Here is a 25,476-nt window from a genome sequence, read left to right as displayed (position 1 = left end):
GATACAGATGAAGAGTTACAAGAAGAATTATCAAATGATAAATAAGAGAATGCACCACAAAGAAATCAAGAGGATGGACAAGAAGAGCAAACAAATATGGAGCAACATGAAGGTACTTCTCAAACACTCCCCAAGGAGTGGAGGTATGTTTCTTCTCATCCTAAGAATGTAATTTTAGAAGATCCCTCACGAGGTGTTACAATTAGATCATCACTTAGGAACACTTGTGAGCATAATGCATTTATTTCTCAAATTGAACTCAAATCCTTTGCGGATGTGAAAAATGATGAATCTTAGATTATGGCAATGCAAGAGGAGTTAAATCAATTTGAGAGAAATAATGTGTGAGAATTAGTTACTAAGCTGGAACATCAATCCATTATAGGTACTAAATGGATATTTAGAAATAAGATGGATGAATCTGGTGTGGTTGTAAGGAATAAAGATAGATTAGTGGCTCAAGGTTACAACCAAGAAGAATAAGTTGATTTTGATGAAACATTTGCACCCGCAGCTAGACTAGAACCAATTAGAATATTGTTGGCATTTGCATGTCATAAATATTTCATTTTATTATCCAAGCAGTGATGGGAGTTTGTCGGTGATTATAAACTTGGAAAACAATCACATACAGCTCTTCAAGAAGTTCTTTTACGGGATCTTTGAGGAGTAAAAGATTCTTGATATTGAATCATTCGCTGATATTTCTATGATTGATTTGTAATTTAATAAATTACGATGCTACATACATACGTAGAATCGCATTCATTTGTGTGGCGAAGAAGATTTAATTTTCAATAATATTTTGTTTAAAAATAAAATCAAGCTTCTCTATTACGTCTTGTCTTTTGGCAAGTTTGGTTTCGTCTTGTCTCTCTGACAAGTTTGATTGGCTCTAAGTTGGCTCTAAGTTGGCTCTGTCTTTTTCTTCTCGTCTTCTCAGCCCTTGCTCTCTCGTTCCTCTATGGCTGGTTCGAGTAACCGAGGAACAGCTGATTTATAGAGAGAATGTGCACGTCTGCAAATAGATGAAGAGGAGGAGGGTGGTCTTGAGGTGGTTGGAGCGGAGGACGAAGATAATGGGAGGGTTAAAGTTGATTCCCGATATTGTCTTATGGGACGCTTCTTAACTGATAAGGTGATCAATTTCGTTGCAATGAAGAATACTATGGCAGCCTTATGGAGGCCGGGAAAGGGTGTATGCATCAAAGATTTATCTCCTACTCTGTTCTTATTTCAATTTTTTCATGAAATAGATGTAAGGAGGATTCTCGATTTCGGGCCGTGGACTTTTGACCAACATATCCTCCTTGTTCACAGATTAGGTGCTGATGAGCAACCTCAAAATATCCCTTTGCTCCTTACTACTTTTTGGGTCTAAATTTACAACCTGCCATTGGGTTTCCAGTCCGAAAGCATCCTGCAAAGCATTGGCAATTACATTGGTTCGTTCTTGGAATCAGACGAAAATAATCTCAAAGGTGTTTTGAGGAATTATATGCGCCTGAGAGTGTCTCTTGATGTAAGGAAGCCCCTCAAACATCGAATGCGGTTGAAATGAATAGGAGGGGAATGGTTTTGGGTGGATTTTAAGTATGAACGTCTCAATGTGTTTTGTTTCATCTGCGGTCTTCTAGGCCATATCGAACGCAACTACCCTTCTTTGTATGATTGCACAGAGGGTAACGTTGATAGGCCCTATGGTAGTTGGATGAAAGTGCCCCCTAAGTGAGGTATGATGAACTTCGATGAGCGTTGGTTGAGGTCTGAGTCACCAGAGATGGAGGCATGCTTCTCTGGAAACTACCTCAAACCAGGAGTTGCTAGGATAGTAGGTGAGAATGGGGCCACAAAATCCGCGAAGGATGGGTGCAAATCGCGTGGAAAATAGCAAATGGTTAGACAGGTGCCTATTGTTTCGGCACTTTCTAACCCTGACATAACTTGTAGCCAACTGAGCATTAATGGCAAATAGATGGGTGCTTCTGCTAGCAGTATGGTTATATTAAAAGCTAATGAAGTTAAGTATGATTGTCAATTAATCATATCCGATGCAAAATGCAAAAGATCAGGAAATGGGCCTCTCCCAATAATGGGTCCAGAAGAGGTGGACACATCTACAAGCATGGAGGATTTAGATGCTCTAAAAATGGACCGGCGGTGGGACCTGTAAGCCAGGCCCACAGAAACCAATAAGTTGCCTAAGCTGGAACTGTCGTGGTTTAGGTCACCCACGTACAGTTCAGGTTCTTGCTGACCTTGCTAAGCAGTATAATCTTGCTTTTATCTTTTTGATGGAAACATTGTGCCATAGAGACAAGCTCGAGAAAATCAAAATCCAGCTAGGCTATGTTGGTTTGTTTGTAGTGGATAAGGTTAGCCGAAGTGGTGGGCTGGCCTTATTTTGGAAGCCTAATTTCATTGTTCAATTAATCAAGTTTGGGAAGACTTTTATTGACGTGGCTGTCCGGAATCCAGAGGGGAAGTGTTGGCAGGTCACGGGTTTCTACGATTTTCCAGAAACCTCCCAGCGTCGTGAATCTTGGAGGTTGCTCCGTTCTCTCGCTTTGGTCTCCCCATTACCTTGGATTTGCATTGGTGATTTTAACGACCTCCTCCACTCAAGTGAGAAGCGTGGGAAGCATGGGAAGCATGCTCAACCGACCTGGAAATTGCATGGGTTTCAGGAAGCAGTTCTCGAGTCAGGGCTCTTCGATTTGGGTATGGTGGGTTATCCGTTTACTTGGGAACGATCTCGGGGCTCTGATGAGTGGGTAGAGGAGCGTCTTGACCGTGCCCTAACCTCTAATCCTTGGATCCATTTGTTCCTGAAAACAAAGGTTTGTAGTCTGAAAGCCTATTGCTCTTATCATCTCCCAATTTTCCTTGATCCGTCTCTGGTGATGAATCCGCCGAGGAATAAGAAGTTTCAGTTTGAAAATAGTTGGCTCCGCGAGTTTGATTATTTAAAGATTGTGAAGGAGAGCTGGGCTTCGTCTGTTGGGGTGCCCATTCAAAGCAAAATAGCTCATTGTGGTTCTGCTCTGGTTCGGTGGGGGGGGGTCATCTCACGCGGGACTATCGAGCTTGTATTGCAGCCTGTAAGGAGAAAATGGCTTTGTTACGGGGCAAGCGTGATTCGGTTAGTGTGGATAGTTTTATTGAAGCTCGGAAACGCTACAACGAATTACTTCACAGCCACGAGACCTTTTGGAAGTAGAGGGCAAAATCAGTTTGGCTTAAAGAAGGTGACATGAATTCTAAATATTTTCATGCCATGGCTTCAGCTCGGAAGAAGAAAAATAAGATAGGGAAGCTTCGAAATGCTCAGGGGTAATGGTGCACTACCTCGACCGACATTAACAAGATAATCATTGATTACTTCACTCAGATTTTCTCTTCGGAAGGTGGCTCCTGTGCTGAAGTCCTCCAGTGTGTAGAGCCTAAAATCTTAGCTAAGTAGAAAATTTCGCTTTTGGAGCCCTTCAGTCCTGCAGATGTTCGAGCAGCGATCTTCAGCATGCACCCAGACAAAGACAAGTCCCTTGGCCCCGATGGTATGAACCCTGCTTTCATTCAAAACTTTTGGTCAATAGTTGGTGATGATGTTTCTGCTGTCTGTTTGCAATTTATTCATCATTGTATGTTTCCTGTGGATTTGAATGAGACCCTAGTAATCTTAATTCCTAAAAAGCCCAACCTGGATTATATAACTGATTTTCGGCATATAGCTCTGTGTAATGTTCTGTATAAAATAGTCGCTAAGATGTTAGCTAGTCGGCTTAAGTTGGTTTTGGGGTTTATTATTTCGGATTCTCAAAGTGCGTTTATTTTGGGTAGAAGCATCACTGATAACATTATGATTTCGGCTGAGGTTATGCACTATTTGAAGAGGAAAAGACAGGGTAGGGAAGGGGCAGCAGCTCTTAAAATTGACATGGCCAAAGCTTATGACAGAATCGAATGGACTTTTTTATCTGCTATTATGCTCAAAATGGGGTTTGATCCTGAGTTTATTAAGCTGATTATGTTATGTGTATCCACTGTATCTTATAAGTTCTCTCGTGACGGTATGGATATTGGCCCTATTATCCCTAGCTGTGGTCTTCGGTAAGGGGACCCTTTATCGCCTTATCTCTTTATTATATGTGTGGAAGGCCTAAGCTCCCTTATCCACCACCACGAAAAAGCTGGTCTGCTTCATGGGGTCAGAATTGCGAGAGGAGCTCCAAGCCTCACTCATCTCTTCTTCCCTGATGACTGCTTCTTTTTCTTTAAAGCTAGGGACCAAGAGGCCCATGTTATGAAGTCTATTTTATCTATGTATGGGGCTGCTTCGGGTCAAAGGATTAACTACAACAAGTCCTATATTTCTTTTAGCGCAAATGTTAACAATGAGGCTGCCCATTCTATTTGCAACCTCCTTGGGGTCCAGGCTAATGGCATCCAAGGAAATTACTTGGGGCTTCCTTCTCATATAGGCAGAAGCAAGATTGTTATTTTTAGATATATCCAAGACAGAGTTTGGAAGCGTTTGTACGATTGGAATCAAAAGTTGTTGTTAAGAGTTGGTAAAGAGATCTTTCTCAAGACAGTAGCCCAAGCAATGCCCAATTATGCAATGAATATCTTCCTCCTTCCCCGAGAACTTTGTAGAGAGCTAGAGAAGATGATGAACTCCTTCTGGTGGGGTAGAAATCAAAATGGCAGTAGAGGGATTAATTGGATAAATTGGGAAAGAATGTGTAAGCCCAAGCCTCATGCATTTATTTAATGTTGAAATGCTTGGTAAGCAAGGTTGGCGCCTCCTAACCAACCCCAATGCTCTTGTGACTCTCCTTTTCAAGGCTAGGTACTTCCCCTCCTCCTCTTTTGTTGAGGCTCGGCTGGGTAGCAATCCTAGCCTTGTTTGGAGATCAATCTTGGCTGCTCAACTGGCTATTCTTCGCGGAGGCCGTATCCAAATTAGAAGGGGTCAGCAAACAATTATTGGTCATGCCCCATGGTTACCAGACAAAAACAATGGCTTCATTTCCTCTTCACTTCCAGTAAATATAGCTTCTTCATCAGTGGACAGCCTTATGATTCCTAACCAGCGCCGTTGGGACTATGAAGTGGTGAATGATATTTTCAACACTAGGGATCGGAACCTTATTCTCCATATTCCGCTAGGAGCAAGGCATGACAAAGACTCTTGGTTTTGGCTGCCGGATTCCAAAGGCCTTTACACGGTTCGAAGCTGCTACAGACTGCTTAACTCTATGCTTTCTCCCCCTAGTAGCAGAGCTTGGCGTAAATTATGGCAGCTCTCTATCCCAGCAAAAGTCAAAAACTTCCTTTGGCGAGCAATGTCTAATGTCCTTCCTACTGCCGACAACCTTTCGTAAAGGCGAGTAGAGGTACAAGCTTCTTGTCCCATTTGTCATTCTTCTCCTGAATCTATTTTCCATGTCCTGGTTCATTGCCATTTTGCTAAAGCTTGCTGGATTTCCTCTGTGATTGGCTTTAATGGGAGTTGTTTGAATTTTACTCATTGGATGGAGGAGTTGTTTAGTCACTGTAACATAAAGGAGTGTAGCATGGTTGGTATGATATGCTGGGGGTTGTGGTTGAATAGAAATAACAAAGTATGGAATGGTGTCAACGGAAGGGTCCAACCTGTGTTGAACACTGCTGGGCAGAATTTGTTTCTCTGGCAGCAATCTCCCAAGAATGCCTATTTTTCCCTTATTCCTAATACTCCTGGTCATGGTTCTGCTTGCTGGTTTATGCCCTGTGAAGGGTGGTATAAGTGTAATGTCGATAGAGCTATAGTTAGCTCAAGGGGAATGATTAGTCTGGGGGCTGTCATCGAGTCTGCTCAGGGTGACTTCATTGCGGCAAAAAGCGACATTTTTCCGGGAAGTTTTGAAGCTAGAGAGGCTGAAGCGATCGGACGTAGGGAAGCTCTTAGCTGGCTTAAGAAGTTTGCTTTTCATTCTGTAATTCTAGAGATGGATAGTTTACAAGTTTTCAATGCTTTACATGATAAGACTATTTATCCTAATGGTTTTGGTTCAATTATTGATGATTGTAGAGCCTTGGCTCGCTCTCTAGGAGAAGTAGCTTTCTCTTTTGTTCGTAGATCTGCGAACTCCGCTGCCCACACTGTGGCTCAGGTGGGGGGTTCTATGTCAGGTTCGGGTGAGTGGAGGTTTGTTCCACCCCCTTGGTTAGTTGAAGCTTTGGCTGTTTAATGAATTCCATTTTTTTCCTAAAAAAAATTTCATTTTATTTAAAATAGATGTGAAAAGTGTTTTCTTAAATGGTTATATTATGGAAGAAGTATATATAAAACAACCCTCTGGTTTAGAAAATGAAAACTTTTCAAATCATGTTTATAAGTTATTTAAAGCTTTGTATGGATTAAAAAAAGCACCTAAAGCATAGTATGATAGACTTAAGAATTTCTTGTTAGAAAATGATTTTTCAATGGGTAAAGCAGAGACTACTCTCTTTGTCAAACATAAGAACAAAGACATACTTATTGTTCAAATTTATGTTGATGATATTATTTTTGGTTCTACTAATAAATTGTTGTGTAAAGAATTTTCATCTTGCATGAGTAATGAATTTGAAATGAGTATGATGGGAGAGTTGAAGTACTTCTTTGAGCTGCAAATAAAACAAAATGAGGAAGAAATTTTCATAAATCAGGCCAAGTATGTAAAATATCTACTCAAAAGATTCGGCATTGATGACTCAAAGACCAAAAATACTCCGATGAGCACAACAACCAAGCTTGACAAAGATGAAAAAGACAAAGAAGTAGATATCAAAATGTATCAAGGTATGATCAGATCTTTATTTTATTTAACTACAAGTAGACCTGATATCATGTTTAGTGTATGTTTGTATGCAAGATTTCAATCATGTCCCAAGGAATCCCATTTACTTGCTGTAAAATGAATCTTACGCTATTTAAGTGGAACTATAGATCTCGGCCTTTGGTATCCTAGGGGAACTCATATAGATTTAACATGCTATTCGGATGCGGACTTTGCCGGTTATAAAGTTGATAGGAAAAGCACTAGTGAGACTTGCCATATTCTAGGTCACTCACTTGTTTCATAGTTTAGAAAGAACCAAAATTCTGTTGCACTTTCAACTACCGAGGCTGAATATATAGCTGCAGGAAGTTATTATGCACAAGCTCTTTGGATGAAACAAACACTTAGAGATTATGATATTAACCTTAAACAAATTCCTATTAAGTATGATAATACTAGTGCTATAAATCTTTCAAAAAATCCTATTCAACACTCTCAAACTAAGCATATAGAAATAATACATCATTTCTTGAGAGATCATGTTCAAATGGGAGATATCGCATAGTTTTTTTCTACGGAAAAACAACTTGCCGATATTTTTACAAAACCTCTTAGCGAAGAACAATTTTCAGAAATTCGGCATGAACTTGGGGTGATAAAATTTTTGTATTAACATTTCTATTTATGATATAGAGTCTATTAAAATTGATTGGTTAATGTTTTGATATCTATGAAATATTTGTAAGTGATATGTTTGTGTTATCTTTTGGTTTATATATGTATATTGATTGTTTGACTCATATGCTAGTTGATAAATCATGCATTGAACTGGCCTTTAACATGTTTCATATTCATGAGATGATCTTGGAACATATTAATTGTTGGCCAAATATTGAAAATAAATGTGCGAAATCAAAATACAATAAACGGATAACCGTTTTTCAATAAACAGTGTACCGTTTAATTCTAGAAATTAGGATATTCTCTTTGGAAATTACTCTTTAACCACTAAACGAACTAACCTTTCACCATTTCCTATTAATTGCTCTCTGGAAGTTACTCCCTAACCGTTTAAATAAACGGTTAGCCGTTTTCGTTAGTATAAAACTGTTTAAAGGGTTTCTTCTCCATCTTCATTTGCCCTCTTACCGTTTCAACCATTGTTGCACAGCTGAAGTTTTCTCTATCCTCAAACCTCCATTTTTCTTGATTTCCTTGGCAAATCACACCTATAACATCATTTCCCATCATCATTAGATCACTTTCACGGATTACAATCTTCAAATCGAGCCTGAAATTGAAAAATCCCAAATCAAAACCCTAAGTGCAGCTGGTCGGGTTTCGTGATTTTTTACCTGATTCTTGTCCTTTTTCGACCACATTGAGTCTCAAAATTGTATCCTCTACCCATCCTTAACCAAATAATCAACTCATTTTCTTCCACTCACATCACCCGCAGATTTTCCAAATTCTCTTATTTCTCACCATGGCTGAATCCTCTCGGAGAACTCGAAGGAGGAAGGATACGCCTCAAAGGAATCCCATTCCACCATAGACAGTCTCTGAATTTGAAAGAATTCATTTTCCCATACCCTCATTGGCCAAGTGTTTCGAGGACCGCTTCAATGGTAGAAAGGTGCTGGATTCTTTTTATGTTGACATAGACGACTTTAGAACTTTAATTGTGTGTGGTAAAAGTGTTAGAAATATGCTTCAACTTTGGGAGTCCGCCATTGATTTTGATGACTAAGTTTATCCTAACTTAGTGTGAGTTTTTTACTCAAACATAGAAATCTCTGCAACCCGCCTAAATAGGATAGTTACTCAGGTTGGTGGTGTGCATATTGAATTTGATGTTGAGCTCTTGAACAATATTCTAGGGATTTCTAATAATGGACATAGGGTTTATACATCCAGGAAAGCACTCTCTTTTAGTAGTTTTTCTCATCATCGCGGTGTCCGAAACATTTATCGTGACCTGACAAATGACATTTGTAATTTACCATTTCGGTCTCAACCATTACCTCTACAAGTTCGTATCCTGCATACTATTTTACAACATATCATTACACCTAGGAAGGGCCACTCAGATGAGGTAACACGGTTGGATGTTGGGTTATTAGATAGTTTCATTACTGGGAGACCTATTAACCTTAGCTATGTTATTATGAGACACATGTTGAGTACTCCCACGGTTAACCACCGCTTGCTTCCATATGGCAGTATCATTATTAAGATACCGCGACGCTTTGAGGTGTTTATTCTAGATGCAGGCTATACGGAGACTAGACAGATTGGCTCAGAGGCCATGACTAGTATTGGTTTTTCTAGAAAGAATGGGCAATGGATTAATACTAAAAACTCCAAAAACTGGGATACCTTGATTGCTCGAGAGGATAATCGGATGCTCAACGATATTTATTCTCCCGATTAGCTTCCAAATTTTAAATTAAGGCCTCATCCTCCTCCTCCGCGTCGCCGTTCTGTTCCCCAGCCTCTAGCTGATTCCGATACAAAGGAGCGTGAGATGGATGCTGATATTCCATCTACTTCGATGCCACCTCCAGCTCCAGCACAGCCTTTTGCTTCCGAGCTATCTGCTGTTCCTGAGCAGCCCTTCGCTTCTGAGCCACCTTTAGCTCCCAACCAGCCTCTTACTTCAGTTCAGCCCCCTACTTCGGACGCTTTGTAGCAGTTGGCGGATGATGTTCGCAGGATTTTGGAGAGGCAGCAGCTGATTATCGATAGGTTGGACACTTTCTCCAGCGACCATCAGTAGCTTCGTTCTGATTTTCAGACCTTCCAGTAGTAGAGCATCGATCAGCAGCTTGAGCTTATAGCTGGACAGCGCACTCTTCTTCGTTATTTCGGTTATGATCCGGGGAGCACATCTTCACCACCTTCTTAGTTTCTGAGTCTCATATTCACACATACATGTCATATTTTATTTCTTTGTGTGTTGCTATTTATATTTTGGGTATACATTGCTATTTCTCTATGATTTTGATGATGAATTGTTTTTGTGCTGTTGGATGATTTGACATTGGATGATTTACTGTTAAATGATTATATATTGGCTGATTTTATATTGGATAATGGAGTTGTTGGTATGTTGGATGATGGAGTTGTTGTTAATATATTTGGAAATGTTTTTAATCTCATTTTGTATTAGCGGATTTGTTCCATTTTAAGGGGAAACTTTGCCAAAATTATTGCTCGCCAAAACTAGGTAATTTCTTTCTCACCTCTATGCTTTACATCTTTCTTTTCTCTCTTTTCTTTTTTATGATGAAGAGGAAGAGATTATGTTATGCTCCTGTATTTTGTGTATATTGATAAAAGGGGAGATAGCGAAATAAGAATAAAATTCACTTTTGAAATGAATTTTGCTTTTAAAATACTTTTTGCAATGAATTCTTTTTAAAAATGTTTCCTTGAGCAAAAATCTGTTTATTGGACATATTTTTAATTGGCCATACATTTAGGGGGAGCATATATTAAGGGGGAGCAAAATATTGAATGAAGTTTGTCATCATCAAAAAGAGAGAGAATGTTAACATGTATAGGTTCATAATATTAATTTTGATGATAACAAACTTTAAATATTTTTTATTAAAATGGTGGAGCTATTCGTTAATAAACGAAAGCCTTATAATCATTTCAATTATATTCATAAAAGTTGGAATTGTTAAACTTGAAATTGAAAAATGATTCTCTGCAATATCTACCTAAAACTGTGATTATGGAAATAAACGGTGAATCATTTTTCTTTAAACGGTTAACCGATTAGATTCAGAGAGTAATGAATTGCTTAAGCTCTAACTGGTTAAGAAAAACAGAAAACACAAAATGCTGGGAAGGCTAGTGGAATTAAACCGTAAACCGTTTATTGAAACGGTTAACCAATAAAATCCAGAATGGAAGATTGTACTCATCTTGTTACTGGAAACAAACGGCAAAAGTTTAACTGAAACGGATAAGGCTAATTTTGTTCTGCAGGTTACTGGAAACAAACGGCGAACCATTAATTACAAACGGCTAACCGATAAATTCCAGAAAGGGTATTTCGTGCAAATCTTTAACCGTTTAATGTAAACAGATAACTGAAGTTTATCTTGCAGGTCTCTGGAATTTAACGGCAAAAGGGTAAGCCTAAATGGCAAACCGTTTATTTGAAATTTGACCCAACGATAACTTTGACCAGTCTAAACGGTTAACTGATAATGGTTAACGGCAAGCCATTTTTGGGCAGACAATCTATAACAGCTAGTGTTTCAGCTCCAACTATAAATAAGCTCATTCAAATTCAAATAAGGTTGATCACAACACAACTATTGAGCTTATATTCGAGAATACAATCTTCATAGAGCTTTAAACACATCATTGCTTCATCTATTCACACATTGGGCATTAATTTGCAATCTTAAATATTGTGTGAGAGAAAAATAATTTATAATTTTTTATTTTGAACGATTGTAAGTGTGGGGATACACTTGGGTTAAGAGATTTGGGATAATCTCTTGTTGTAAAGGTTCGTTGATACCTTGGAAGTCAAGTGTAAGCATTTGAAACCTTGAAGGCTTGCTTAGTGAAATTCTCAAGCCCAGAAAACTTGGAGGCATGGACGTAGGCGAGGTTTGCCAAACCACGTAAAAATCTTCGTGTTTGAATTTCTCTTCCCTTATCTTTTTATATTGTAATTGATTTAATTATTATTGCTTTAAATTCTCTTTAGATTTGCATGATAATTTGTTTTAGAATCAAATAATTTTTAGAATCTCAATTCACCCCTCTCTCTTAGGTTGCACACTTGTATTTCATAAGACATGTGCCTAAATTAGCTATTGGCTTATATGGGCCTTTCCGTTACCTATTTCACAAGTTCCAAATACTCATAATGGTGTATTTACTTCCTAAATTAAGGAATCGGAATTTAAAATAAAAATAATTGATGGTGTTTACCTACTAAAATAAAAATGAGATTGAAAATGAAACACACGAGTCCTATAAATTTTTAGGATTAATGATCTTCACATCAGGGGGTAGGGAATCAAGTTTCCATTTCTTAAACTTTCCATTTTACCTTCACCCAAATTTTATAATTTCTATTTTATCTTCAAATAAAATATTATTACATTGTATCATTTTATTATTAAATAATATGAGTAATAATTTAACAATAACAATACTACTAATTAATGATAAAAATTAATAATAAAAATTAAAAAATAATTATAACTAATAATATTAATATTAATTAATTAATAATAATAGTAATGATAATTTTTAAAAAATAATAATCATTATTACTATTAATGTTAAAATTATGATTATAATTATTATTTTTCATTATCATCATCATCATCATCACCATCACTATAATAATAATAATATAATAAATTAATTAATTAATGATAATAAAATTAATAATAATAATGATAATAAAATTAATAATAATAATAATTTTAACTAATTATATTAATATTAATTAATTAATAAATATAGTAATAATAATTCTAACAATAATTATAATTATTAGTTTCATTATCATCATCGTCGTTGTCGTCATTATTAGTCTTATTATTATTAAAAATAATTATTTTGAATAATAATAATCATCAAAATTATTATAACAAAGAATGACAGAAATTTATTAGTAATTTGCAACAATTTATTACTATTTTAAGACAAAATAAACACATCAATGATAATATAACTCATTCCGATTCTGATTCATATAACTAAGTAAATAATTTATTATGATTCTCGTTCCCTATTCTGATTCCCTTCTATTTCAATTCCAACTCATTTTGATTACCGTTGTAGTAAACACATGATAATAGTAATGCTAACATAATAGATTGGGTCTATAAATATAAATACATGTCTTTTGTCGTTTTGTCAGATAAGGTCAAGGGCTAGTTATTGGGTCTAATATCGATTTTTAAGTAACAACAAATTTAACTAAAACTTGAGAACAAGATAAAAATCTTAAGAATCAAAATGAAAAATTTAGTAATCATTGGATTGCAATTTATCACTTTATTTTCCAGTCCAACATCCTTGTTCATAATGTAAGAGTATTAACGATATACCAATAAAGCCTACTGCTAGTCTAATGTTTGTATTTAGCTTAGGAATAGAAAATAATTGGTGTTAAATCTCAAGGTTTCACCGAGTAGTTTTTAATTATAAAATTCAATTTAATATGAATATGTTTACAAATAAATTGATGGCCATATCTAATGGAATCCATTAGCCAATCAGATGTTCAGTTAATTATTATAACATTCGATCTTAATCATTACAGTTGATTTTGTAAAGACTAGGTGTGATAATATTCAAAGTTATTTGAATGAGTTTAAAGTTTGTGGAAAATGGTCTGTTTGAATAACCGTAAGGGTATTAGAAGGTTATTCTGAAACCTTGGGGGTATTATCGAATTTAGGCTAAACCTCAATGGTTGCCATAAAATATTACCCAAAAATTACAAACCCGATCGGCTAGAAATCAAATAGTCAAAAAAACGAAACCGCTCTGGAAACATAAAAATAAAACCTTAATATCATCGAATCAAAAACCCTAAAAGCTAAAACCCTTGATTTAAAAATTTTAACAAATAAATAAAAAGAACCCTAAAACCCTTTCTTGTAAAACTCTCTTGCTCTTTTGAATTTGGGTGTAAAATAAGTAAATGGGTGGGATTTTGATTTGAAGAAAGGATGCTGAAGATTGTAAGAACCTCTCCTGCTCGTCGGTTTCTTCTTAATAGAAATAGAATCGGTAAAGAAAACTGCAACCACTCTCTCTTTCTCTGTGTTTGAGTTTGTTTAGATATGAAGGTTTTTTTATGCTTTTGTATTTTTATTACTAAGCCGTCAACTGAACATTTTGTTGCCTTTTTTTTCTTTTTTTAACTAGCATTTGCTGGAAATGATGAAGTAAATATTGTGATTTTGGGATGTTTTTAGTGTATTAGATCAATATTAAAGAAAGGGAAAACTAACTGATGATTGGCCATGGACAATATTGGTGGAAGAAGCCATCTTATTTTGCTTATTGGTAAAAAATTAAGGGAACTTTCGATTCTAAGCAGAACAATGCATGTGGTAAGTATGTAAAGAAGTATGATTGGAAACGTGAGGCGTAAAATGATTAAAGCTATGACTTGTTGGAAAGGGTCGCACAAAGATAAAATGTTAGTCACAGCAACCTATCTTAGGAAATGATTATACATGTGTGTTTCCGTACATGTTTAAGAATATATTTATGTACTTGTGAAAAAATTATATACTGTGAAAAGCCTACAAAGTTTTGCTGATCCGTCAGTGCATGAAGTAATGAAGTCTGATAGCAAATGTAAATGTAGTCTCATTGGTAATGTCAGACACGACAACTTCCTGGATTTGGCATAAGGAAATGAATAGACGTGTATTTCCGTGTTCCTGTGAAAAATAAATGTAGTATATAAAAACCTATAGATAGTGAAAAGGGCTGAAAAAGGTTGCATTTAAAACTTTCGTTGGAAGTTGCTTATGAAGGATTTTAATAAATAAAGCTTAGCTTTTTGTAAGGGTCTATCTGACTAGCGTACATGGTGATATAGCCATCTGGGTTCAGCTCAGCTGGCCGTGAGTGCACTTTGCACCCACTGTTACCTGAGATCAAGTCATAATAGAGAGTAAGAGTTGGTGTTTAGTTGGTCAAGTTTCTCATACCCATCCGTTTTTCCTTTTAAATCTTTAGTATTCATTTGTTGGGTTTCTAGTTGATGCAATGTATCACGTCTTTCCTTTTTAGTTTTGCGTTTTCCTTATGTCTGAATTTTCTCAAATTATTTGCAACCTTGGTGCTTGACAGTTCTCACTGGGTTAAACAATGTTGTAAATGGATCAAATATTCAGTGGCGTGGAAAGTCATATGCTGCCTCTGTTCCTTCTGACGCACCGAAATCCCAGAGAGGTCGGAGGCTTCCAAGAGATGAACGAAAAGCTATGGTGGAATCTTTTGTAAACAAGTATTTTTTTTAATTTATTTTTTTATATCTTCTTTAAACAGCTACATCAAGCTGTATTCACACCATGATTATTTTTTAGATTGACTCTTCTTGAGGGTATAGTTGTTAGATTTTTTTTCCGATAAGAGGGTATAATTATTATACGAACACAAGGAAATTGTGTTTTGCTTTTAATGAATGTGCCAATTTTGAAAAGGCAAATAGAGCATTCGGAATGAATGAATTTAAAGCTTGGCTTTTTGAGGAAGTATACGGCAAGGAGATATCATAGCGGACTATGATTTATTCATTTATTTACATTTTAAAAGGACTGTGATTATCAAAAACAAGGTGAAAATATATATGTATATTTTTTTTGGTACTTACAACTTCATCTTGGCAGAGATTGTAATTATCTTAAAGCATTCAAAAATTAGGTCTTTGATTCTTTGGATGTCCTGGTTAATCTATAGGTATCCTGTTACCGAGTATTTGTATCTTGTTCTTTTTCCAATTTAAACTTTAGTAATCTCATCTAACTGTGTGGTTTCTTTTGGATGGGGAAAAGAAAGAGAGAACAGATTAATAGCCTTTTATCCCTTGTACCTTGGGGAAGATCAATGTGGAGGAGAAAAGGGGAAGATGAAAGTTACTTTGTTCAGCAGATAAAAAATTATTATCACTCTGTGGTTTTATGAAGCTACTGTTCCATAGAAGTCAAGTAACACCATCCCTGGATCAATACACCAACAGTGAAGAAGCTATAACAAAATTATGATTTGTCGCTTGGGAAGCTTTCTGAAATGGGAAATTTTTACAGTGTTTAGGAAGACAAAACTAGTAAATTCCATTGATTTTTATTTCTTCACATTTTGTTGGAACTTGCCGGTACGATAGATTTTGTGTTGAGTTTTCAGTTTGCTGGTAGCCTGAGAAGTATGGTCCTTAAGTTTGTTTAGAAACATATCTTATGTTCTCTGTTTTATATCATCATCTTATTGCTATTGTTTGTTGTTTGTGATAAAGAATAATACAAAAATCAAAGCTTTTGTGTTGAATCTTACCATTAATTTAATGTTGTACAGGTATAGAGTAAGACATGATGGGAAATTCCCAACTGCATCTGATGTTCGCAAGAATGTGGGTGGTTCTTACTATGTTGTGAAGATCATTCTCCAGGAAGTGGTGCACAAATGTAAATCATCATCTCCTGATGGGACTGAAAATTTAGTAGGAGATGGACTACTTAAAGAGCACGAAGTATGCATAGATGGGGGAACTCAAAATGAGGTTGATAAAGTAGCTGCTAATAATGTGGAGATTGGTGATGTCAGTGAAAAGCATCTAGAAGTAGAGGGTGGCCCATTCACTTCCTCTGTAGCTGAAAGGAACATCTTTGAAGAGGTTGAAAATCCCACAGCTCCAGTACGTATTTGACATCTTTCACCTTTTGTTTGATTGTTTGCATTTTTTTTTTTTTGGGTGGAAATGGTAGTTACTCTGTCAAAAACATAATTAGATGAATCAGAAATTTTAAAGCCTTTTAGGGTTTATCAACTGAATTGTGGGTTCATGCCCATGGAGGTTGGAAGGTTGATTGTAGGAATTCCTCTGCAGTTGAAATTAGAACACTCAATTGATAGATGTATTCTGCATCATGATGGAGAATATCTTGACATTTTTTTTTAAAAATATTTTTCTCTGATTCTTTTGTTATGGTTTGTTACTTTTTTAATGGCAAAAGTGTGGTGCTGAAAACAAACTGCTGTAAGATGATTGTGGAAGAAGCAGATTTGGTACATAAACTATGTGTGTAACGTACATGTGTGTGTGTGTGTATACATACATCCTCCCCATTCTTGGGGCAAACAGAAAAAATGATAAAATGAAATTATTTGTTTTAACAATTTTAAAGAAGTCCTGGATGCGTGCTTGCCACGACAATTGCATCGAAATGGGGCTTTGATAGTCATATTTTTTCTTGTTAATAACAAATGGTTGTCTATTTATATGCCAAGATAGCTTTCACAGATCTTGTCTTATGATCTTATCTAAAAGCTTTGCATCTTCAATGTAGTTGATAGGAATTTTTGGTGACTTGTTGATTTTTTTTTCTTCTTCTCCTTTGGTCTTGAAATCCTTGATGTTATTATTATTATTACGTTTTCTCTTTCAGTTGCTAGAGTGGAGTCTTTTCTCTGCCTATTATAGTTTATGTTTTGTTCTTGCAGGATGGTCAGCCTGGTCCTGTTAATCTGATGACAGAAAATAGTAACAATGTTAGTTATCCCCAATTTATAGAACCGGCGGGTGCGAAATTGGAAGGAGCTGGGGAAAATCATCTGGATTTTGTTGGAAAGGAAATACATCCATTCAAAGAAGTAACTGATAAAACTTTTTATCAAGGTCAAGATACAGCAGAGAACAGGAAAAAAGAGGAACCTGAGGGTGCCCCTTCTAATTTTGTTGCGAGCGAAAGTCCTCTGCCTATAGGAGAAACTGAGGAAGTTTCTCATCCTTCAGCTGGGAATGCAGATGAGAAAGAGGAACAGGTTGTATCTGAAGTTTCAGTGGAGTCTGGTGACACACAGCACAAAGTTGAGCAGTCTAAAGGGTCTCCTGAGCTCGAAACAAGTGCAATGTAAGTTTGTTTCTATAACAGTTGTGAGTATTTGTACATCTTGGAAGTAATGTTTACAAATTCTGAAATAGTGTCTACTTTGCCTAGGATTTGTTCCATTGAAGCTCAATAGGGAGCACAATGAGCAAAAGTTAGAAAACAAAGGAGTTTCTAGATTATGTCTATATAGATGTGGAAGGTTATTGTGAACAGTTAGTCTTAGCTAGCCCACAAGGATTTTGATATACAACACGTTACTGCTTTGGAGTTCTTGAATTTTAGGCTTCGAAAGACTTAGTGACTTCCCGATTTGTGGGACATGACTCTGATAGTGCTCTTATGGGTTTCTCACACATAGTTCAGTTAACTGGCCTTGAACATGGCTTAGGTTTTAAAACAGACTCTTCGAACATTTTTATCTCCACTTGAACCATATCATCTCTGTTTCTTGTTTTTCTAAATTTTGGCAATCCCTTTAATTTACCAAACTGAAAAGCAAATTCTGTTCTGCAGTGACAGTTCTAGTAGGCAGACCGATGATGCAGAAGTTCCAAAGAAAACTACTCTGTGGGACAATCTGAAGTCATTTGCAGATGACTTTTTCAGTATGTGGAGAAAATCTTAAATCATTGTCGATAACTCGAGAACTGTGATATTGGCATAAGAGATTAGTAGATTGCTAGCTCATTTTCTTGAATGTCATTGTGTTATTTGTATAGCATATGCATTTTTTTCATGATAAGCCCTATCATTTGCAAAAAGATAGCTGCTGTTACATGGAAGAAGTCAGGATCACAGGGGGCAACTTTATTTTAGGAGCAACAAAATGTGTCCATTTAAGGAATGGAACTGAGAACTGTGGATTCTTGGATGAGCAAGGATATTGAGGTAAATCCATCGATTGGGGAATAAATCAATTGGTTAATAGTGAAAAATTTACGTTGCATGGATTTAAATTTTAAAAAATATTATTGTCATCACCATTTAACAAATAGAATGTCACTGGCTGACATCCTTCGTTGCTGCCGAATATCCAATAATAGGTCATATCTCTCAACATTCAATAACTGAAACTTTCTTTTCTATTGGTATCTTTCATTCACTGGTAAAAATTCCTCTACTACTACTACACCACAACCAAAAGAACTGACTACTAATTTTCTTTGCTTATTTGCTTTCTTTCTTCTCCTACTATTAAATCTGTCTCCCTCTCCACTTGTCCAATAGCTCTCTATTCCACTCTAAAGCCTAAAACAGCACCTGAAAGAATGGCCAACTTCTTGACATTTTGCAGTAGCTCTTTCCATTGCCATTTTTTCATTCCTACTTGCCATGAATGTGATTGATCAATGTTGGGGAAGGAACCCTGACCGGCGGAGGCACCGTTATTGGCTTGCTACATGCTCCCGAGGCATTTCATGAAAGATGATCAATAACGTTGGTAAAGATGTGATAAGTTACAAAGTTATAGATCCTAGTGATCACCCTTTAAGCCCTAAACGCGGAACCTGAAGATATGTCATGGATCATTTTCCAAAAGAACATTAACATAACACTCCTCAAAACTGCTAATTATCAGTTGTTTAATTGCCATTGATGGTCGTGGTATAAACATACACATTACAGCAGCTGCATGCCTAGGGGTGTGTAAGGTAATCGACACCATCTCATTCCCTGTTTTCATGCAATAGTTTTTCAAATGAAATATGCAAAATTTTCTATTTTCTATTTTCTATTGATGAATTCTTCGGGCAAGTAATGTATCACTCAGACTATACATCCACCACTGTCAAGCTGTGGGGTCAAGCTTTGTGATGGGTTACAAACCCGAAGGTAATGCGGCTAGGGAAGGTTGATGGGGATGCAATCAGGTCGTTGACAGCATCAAAGGTTTGGATAGATCACAGCACAGCTTGACGGATGTAACCGTCCATAACAACTGGTTTAGCAACCAGGACAAAGTTATGCTGCACCTGACATGATAATGGATATATATGAGACAGGAACACGACGGTGACTATTGCTTTCAACCATTTTGGACCTGAATGCAATTAACAAAGGCCGAGGTAATATACTTGCGTCTTGCTAAATTCTTTATCTCTATCAATAATTTGGCTACATTACATAAAGGTATCGATACCCAAAAGTACAAGAGTAAACTTCCAGCATGAAAGATTTTCAAAACTCTGAACTCAGAAATTCAAAAGGCAAGAGTCTGAACCATGCGATGCAAGTACAAGAAATATAAATCATTGTAAGACATCAAAACTTTGCAGGGTTTGCAATGGATTTGCTCACGTAGTCAACAACCTGTACCAAGAAAGGACACCAAATGCAATTGGGGGAAGAGTGAATCCTAGTACAACCTATTTATTGCACCAAAATCTGGAAACAAAGAGGTAAATGCAACACTTCTTATAACTATTACAAAAGAATAGCAAATGGAAAACAAAGAGTAACATCAGAGGAATTATCTTTTTTTGAATCATATAACAGTTAAAAACAAAAAACTAAAACAAAGAGAAAAAAGCCTTCTAACTAATCATTACAAAAATTTAAACAGATCGCAAGGAGGCAAGGAGACTCGTTAAAAACAAAAAACTAAAACAAAGAGAAAAAAGCCTTCTAACTAATCATTACAAAAATTTAAACAGATCGCAAGGAGGCAAGGAGACTCATGGAAACTTTTTGCTGTTGAAGATGTCTTCAAAAACGGAGCTTCTTTCCAAGAAAACGGGTTCTGGAAAAGCAAATCTGCAGTATAATGAGGAACAAAAATTTCAAGCTGCAGATGCCAGGTCAGAACGTCCGTTGACAAGTTCATCAAGTGCTTTCAAGTGCTCCAGGCGACTTAGGTGCTAGGTCGACTAAGAGAATATAGATAATGAACAAAAATACTAGGAATTTTTTTTTTTTTTTTGGGTTTCAGTCATAGCATGTAATCTACAAGTTTCTACTTTGGCTTTGTAGAACACAGAATTCATCAAACAACTAGTCTTGTTCGGACACTGGAACACGCCACACTAATTAAGAAAGCAAGCAAAAGTTATCTATTACAGAAAAATGAATGAATATGGGCTGGCTCTAGCGATACCCCTCAATTCTACAATCAATCTTCATCATCAGAACTTGCATATGCTAAGCCTAATAAACTTTTAACAGGCTTTTCAACCTCATTCTGACCTCCTGGTTTGTCTGATTTTGATGTAGTTTGCTCTTTCTTCTTCACCTGGTCAACCTCAGGCTTGATATTGTTTGCTGCTGAGTTGCTAGAAATTGCTTTGGGCTGATTACCATCAGATGGGGTTGAAACTCTCGGTTTCTTTGGTTTGACTTCCAACACCTTTTTCAACAGATCCTGCTGTCTACAATTACAACAATCATATCAGCTACACAAAAGAAGCAATTGAATAAGCAGAACTGCAAATTGTAAAGACAATATAGGTTATGTTTCTGTTTATGCATGTGTGCGTACGTGTCTCTGAAAGAGTAAACACACATACCTAATCCCACTCCTCGGCTTGGGCTCAACACGAAGTGGCAAGGGAACAGATGCAGGTGATGAATCTGCTAAACTTGCAGCTTTGTATCCATTGGTTAAGGAGCAAAACTAATAAGCTGATCTTTGAAACCAAAAGCACCAGATTATGGAAATGATTAAGAAATATACTATTAGTATGCTGCAACATGTTTAAGCCCATGACTGAGTCAGCAACTTTCAGATTTATGAGATTCTAGTAAAAGTATTAATACTCTAAATTTGTGTTTTTCAACTGTTATCATCATCAAAACAAACAAAACTTGAATGACAACAGAAAAAGAAGATGATGCTAGCTCTTAGTTTCAAATAGAAAAAAATGCAGGGCAACAATGAGTCGTGTCATTAGATTCTGCAGTAACTGCAAAAGCAGATATTAAAAAAACCTAGCAGATGGAATAAAAAGACCCAATTTGGAGTTCCAGTTACACACATTTAATTGGTTTCCACAAGAACCAGACAATTAGTTCACAATGAAGCCCATGCTTCAACTACATCAAAGATGCAACAGGACGAAGAAAACACACTGGTTTCACATGCTATTACCTCCATGGCCTCCCCAAATACTAATTTATCAACATAACAATGATATAACATAGAGCATATAAAAAAGAAAGGATATCTTAAAAGCAGCAAAAGCCCGTTTCTCAGTACGCCGAAGGAGGCGTTCAGCATCCTCCTCAGCTTCCATCTGCTCCTTGAGGTAGAGCAAATCATCACTGTCCAAAGCTGCACAAACAAACCTCAACACACTACAGATATGTTTCATATTGAAGAGCTAGCCTAAGTGGGCATTCACCCAACTGCTTTGACTACCTTCCTTTCAAAACTAAGCAGAATTACAACAATTACAAACATAACCTCGATATAATGTAACAAAACCACAAATGTACGCACATACATGACTACACAGAAAAGAGAGAAGGGTAGTACCTCCACGGCCATGAAGATAACCGCCACGTTCACCAGCAACTTCTTGCATCTGCTTGCATTAATCACCCAATAGGACAAAGCCAACATCCCTGCCGGGGCATGTGATCAGAAATCTTCCCAATTTCTTTAAATTTTTTGGTCACAATAAAATTAAACACAAAAAAAAAAGAGAGGGAGACAGTCTAACCTTGGCAACCATGCGCTGAAAAGTGATGTCTTCATCGTCTATTTTGTCTTTCCCTTTACCCCATTTCTTGTCTGTGCATCAAAATTTAAACAAAATCAAGAAAATATTACTACTTTTACGACGACGACGGGGCACTACAGCAGTTTTAACATAATTATGTATAAATTTAACCAGATTGAAGGGGTTTAAACGTAATTACTACCTTTTGGGTCGCTGAGATTTGTGTATTCTCGCACTTCTCTCCCCGCCATCTCCTTTCTTTCTTTTTGTCTTTCGGAGTTCTCTTCCTGTGTTTCTGCTTCGACCTTTTTGAGGATTCTTCTGGATTTTCACAAAATACAAATAACTACGATGACTTGTATTTTTTGGGCTTCTATTAAATGGGCTCTTTACGGGCCAACTTTTTTAAGTAATTGGGCGCAATAGAGCGGCCCAAATAGTTTTTGATTTCATATGTAATTATTATCTATCGATACCCTTTTTTCATGTTATTAATTGATGTGGCATAACAATTATTTGATTTGTTTCAGTGTATTCTCAATAAATTAGTACTCTTGGTCCCAAGAAAAATTTATTCATTAAGAAAATTTTAATTACTCAAAATATAATTTAGCACGTTGTTCCTAAGTTGAGATTGACAAAATATATTATTTAATCGAAATATCAATTTATAGAGTATTAATTTATTGAGATTTTTTTGAGATTATATGGACATTTCAAAATAATAATGTACCGCATTAGAAGGAAGTGAGAACAATTACTTTTGTGTTTGATTTGAAATTAGTTATATGTTTGGTTTAATTACAAATTAAATTAGAGTTTAATAAGGCAAATTTACATGTGATCTAGATTAATCAAGTTGAATTAAATTATGAGACATATTACATATGGAAGGCTAATTCAAATTATTCCAGTTGACTTTAAAAAGTCATCCAAGTGCAATTCAAACTTAAACTCGATCTAAACATATTCAGATTGAATTCAAATTAGGTGAATAATTTGGATTAATTTGGATTCGGATCGGATCGATAATATCATACCGAATTGCATGTGTTCGAATAAATCAAATGAATCTGGAACACTTGCAAGTTGAAGCACAAAATTGAAATTGCAGCAAGCTAGCAAAGGGAAAGGGGAAGACAAAAAATGAAAGTGTGTTCATTTAACATCAATTATTTTATTAAGGACTTCAATAAATTGCATCCTAAAAGCAAGAAAGCCAAATCAAACAATTAATTTTACAATCACCAAAAATAAGGAGAATGATATGTAGTCAAAAACAAATTCACAAGAAATTCAAAAGACCAAACCTCTACAAGTTTTTCAAAGTCAAAGTATCTATTCTTATAACCTCTGCAACTCACAAGTTTTGATGGATCCGACTCCATTTGAAACTTTTGTAATAAACAAATAAATGCAGTGGCTAGGTTTAGGACTTTTACAATGTGAGGTTCACGAGCTCAGCAGTTGTCAGTTGCATCGTCGTTTGTGTACAACTAAGGCGTCGACAACTAGATAGCTGGCTGACTTTCTCTCAAAGAGAATGGATGGGTTCATAGGTGATGCGGCTGAGCTGCTTATTTGATTCTTTTCATTTTGATTTGGGAATTTAAGGATTAAGGTTGTCTTATTTCTTATTTATATTTAAGTTGTATATTCTTTCTAATTGTAAGTGCAATTCGATCAGATCTGATACAAATAAAAACCGATAAAATTACAAAATTTTTATCCGATTGGATTTAGATCAAAATCCGAATTCGATAAAAAAAAAAATAGTTCAGATCAGATCAGACAGAATTGGCCAAATTCAATCTGATGCCCATCGCTAACTGAGTTTGAATAGTTTTTTTTTTTTTTTTTTGAGAAGGAGTTTGAATAGTTAAGATGTCTTTTAGCAAATCTTTCTGTTAACATTTATCCTTATGTTCTTGTGTGATTATATTATGATTGCCATGCTATTATTGTGAAGGAAAAAAATAAGTAATATAATGGGAAAAACAGATAAATTTGTCTGAGATATAGCATTGTTTCAGCAGTTATTAGATTTTGGAATTGTAAGCCTAGGTTTGTGATGTCAGAGTCAAATTTGGTCAATTATATGATAAAACCTCTAAACAAGAGGCTAGTGGCAAATAAGTTAAGGGGAATGGGACTTTATCTAGAACCAAAGACAAAAATGATGGTAGCCTTACCTATGTGATTGGAGATCTTATAAAGTAAGTTCATAAAAGTAATAAAAAATCACTTGTTGTCTTGTAGCACTGTTGATTTGTTTTAGTCCTTTCTACAGTGACATGGTTGCTTACTGTAGTCATTAAGTTTTGAGTAATTAGGCTCTTAAGGAACTCCTTAGCCCCACATTTTGTGTATAATGGTTTGTCAAAGTAGCATGACACACTTGCAAGGGATTTACCTATATGAGTATGAAATTGGATCCATTCCTATGAGAGCAAGATAGGCATCTTAGAGCACTCATGAATTCCATGAAGCACATGGTCATTAAAGCATCATACTACTGAATAGCAAAACTCTTATAAAATTTAGTGTGGGCATCTAGTCCTCTTCGTTACACAAAGAAACATTAGTTTATAGAAACTCTAAGTTTTATCAAGTTTTTGTGAGACAAGATTAATTGTTCAATAGCCTATTCATAGCCTGAAAAAAAATAGTTTAGATATCATACTATTAAACATAAAAAGAACCTATACAAGATTAATTTTATTTGGGCTTAATTGTTATATCCATGAGATGACATAAATTGATTTCGAGTTGTCACTTTAAAATTGAGAATTAATTGATAATTAGATAATTACTAGTTGAATAGTGGTAGATTTTGAAACCTTGGTAATTTTTGTCTTATTGAATTCTCCTTTGTTTTAGTTGTTTTCTTAGTTTAATTGGTTTAATTTTCTTAGAAAGTCAATTTGCTCAACTTGGTTAGGATTAATAGTAATTTTAGATTTAAATTGGACTTTTTAATTTATAACAATCTATGTGGGTTCAACCTCGTTACCACTATTCTATTTTTGGATTCGTGCGCTTGCGAGTATATTAAGTTTTTCACAACAACTACTTTCTTTTGTTCGTCCTTCTTACATTGGTAAATGTTATTTTGAGGCACAAAATTTGGTCTTAAGAATAAGTGCTCTTGCACACCTTGACAAATCCTCTATATGTTGGTCTAGTGTGTCAATTTCATCATTATGGGATACAACTTTTGTGTCCATGGCTACAAATTCTCGAGTGCAACTTGTGGGTTAAATAAGCCCAAGTGGCCAGAGCCACTCCCTCACAAATGTGAGGGAAGTGGTTCGAGCCTCCGCAGACGCATTGCAGGGGTTTAATTTAAATTTCCTTCCTTGGAGTCCCAGAGCTTGAGTGAAGGCAGTCTTT

General features: G+C 35.9%; 3 protein-coding genes across 4 annotated transcripts; 2 read left to right on the top strand and 1 right to left on the bottom strand.

Moving 5' to 3' along the window:
• Positions 1 to 3,277: 3,277 nt before the first annotated feature.
• LOC127900672 (uncharacterized) lies at positions 3,278 to 4,774 on the top strand. The gene is made up of 3 exons (XM_052435861.1): positions 3,278 to 3,333; positions 3,490 to 4,070; positions 4,158 to 4,774. Exons 1-3 carry the CDS (start codon positions 3,278 to 3,280, stop codon positions 4,772 to 4,774), a joined length of 1,254 nt encoding a protein of 417 aa, XP_052291821.1.
• Positions 4,775 to 13,326: 8,552 nt separating this feature from the next.
• Positions 13,327 to 18,122, top strand: LOC102627661 (hypothetical protein). Of its 2 annotated transcripts, none has more exons than XM_006478092.3 (5): positions 13,327 to 13,592; positions 14,670 to 14,806; positions 15,891 to 16,230; positions 17,037 to 17,446; positions 17,939 to 18,122. In XM_006478092.3, the coding sequence occupies exons 2-5, from the start codon at positions 14,697 to 14,699 to the stop codon at positions 18,048 to 18,050; spliced, it is 972 nt and encodes a 323-aa protein (XP_006478155.2). In that variant the 5' UTR covers positions 13,327 to 13,592; positions 14,670 to 14,696; the 3' UTR covers positions 18,051 to 18,122. The 2 variants fall into 2 exon arrangements, with proteins under 2 accessions (XP_006478155.2, XP_006478154.2); XM_006478091.3 differs by having other exon boundaries at positions 14,670 to 14,826.
• Positions 18,123 to 19,886: 1,764 nt separating this feature from the next.
• LOC102627159 (hypothetical protein) lies at positions 19,887 to 22,410 on the bottom strand. The gene is made up of 6 exons (XM_006478089.4): positions 22,286 to 22,410; positions 22,084 to 22,154; positions 21,897 to 21,945; positions 21,586 to 21,692; positions 20,929 to 21,011; positions 19,887 to 20,790 (listed from the first exon to the last, which is right to left on the bottom strand). Exons 1-6 carry the CDS (start codon positions 22,332 to 22,334, stop codon positions 20,535 to 20,537), a joined length of 615 nt encoding a protein of 204 aa, XP_006478152.2. The 5' UTR covers positions 22,335 to 22,410; the 3' UTR covers positions 19,887 to 20,534.
• Positions 22,411 to 25,476: the final 3,066 nt, after the last annotated feature.

The sequence above is a fragment of the Citrus sinensis genome, chromosome 3, assembly GCF_022201045.2.
Source record: "Citrus sinensis cultivar Valencia sweet orange chromosome 3, DVS_A1.0, whole genome shotgun sequence".
Taxonomy (NCBI): Eukaryota; Viridiplantae; Streptophyta; class Magnoliopsida; order Sapindales; family Rutaceae; genus Citrus; species Citrus sinensis.
Note: the sequence above shows the minus strand (reverse complement) of the source record. Positions and strands in the feature narration are given on the sequence as shown.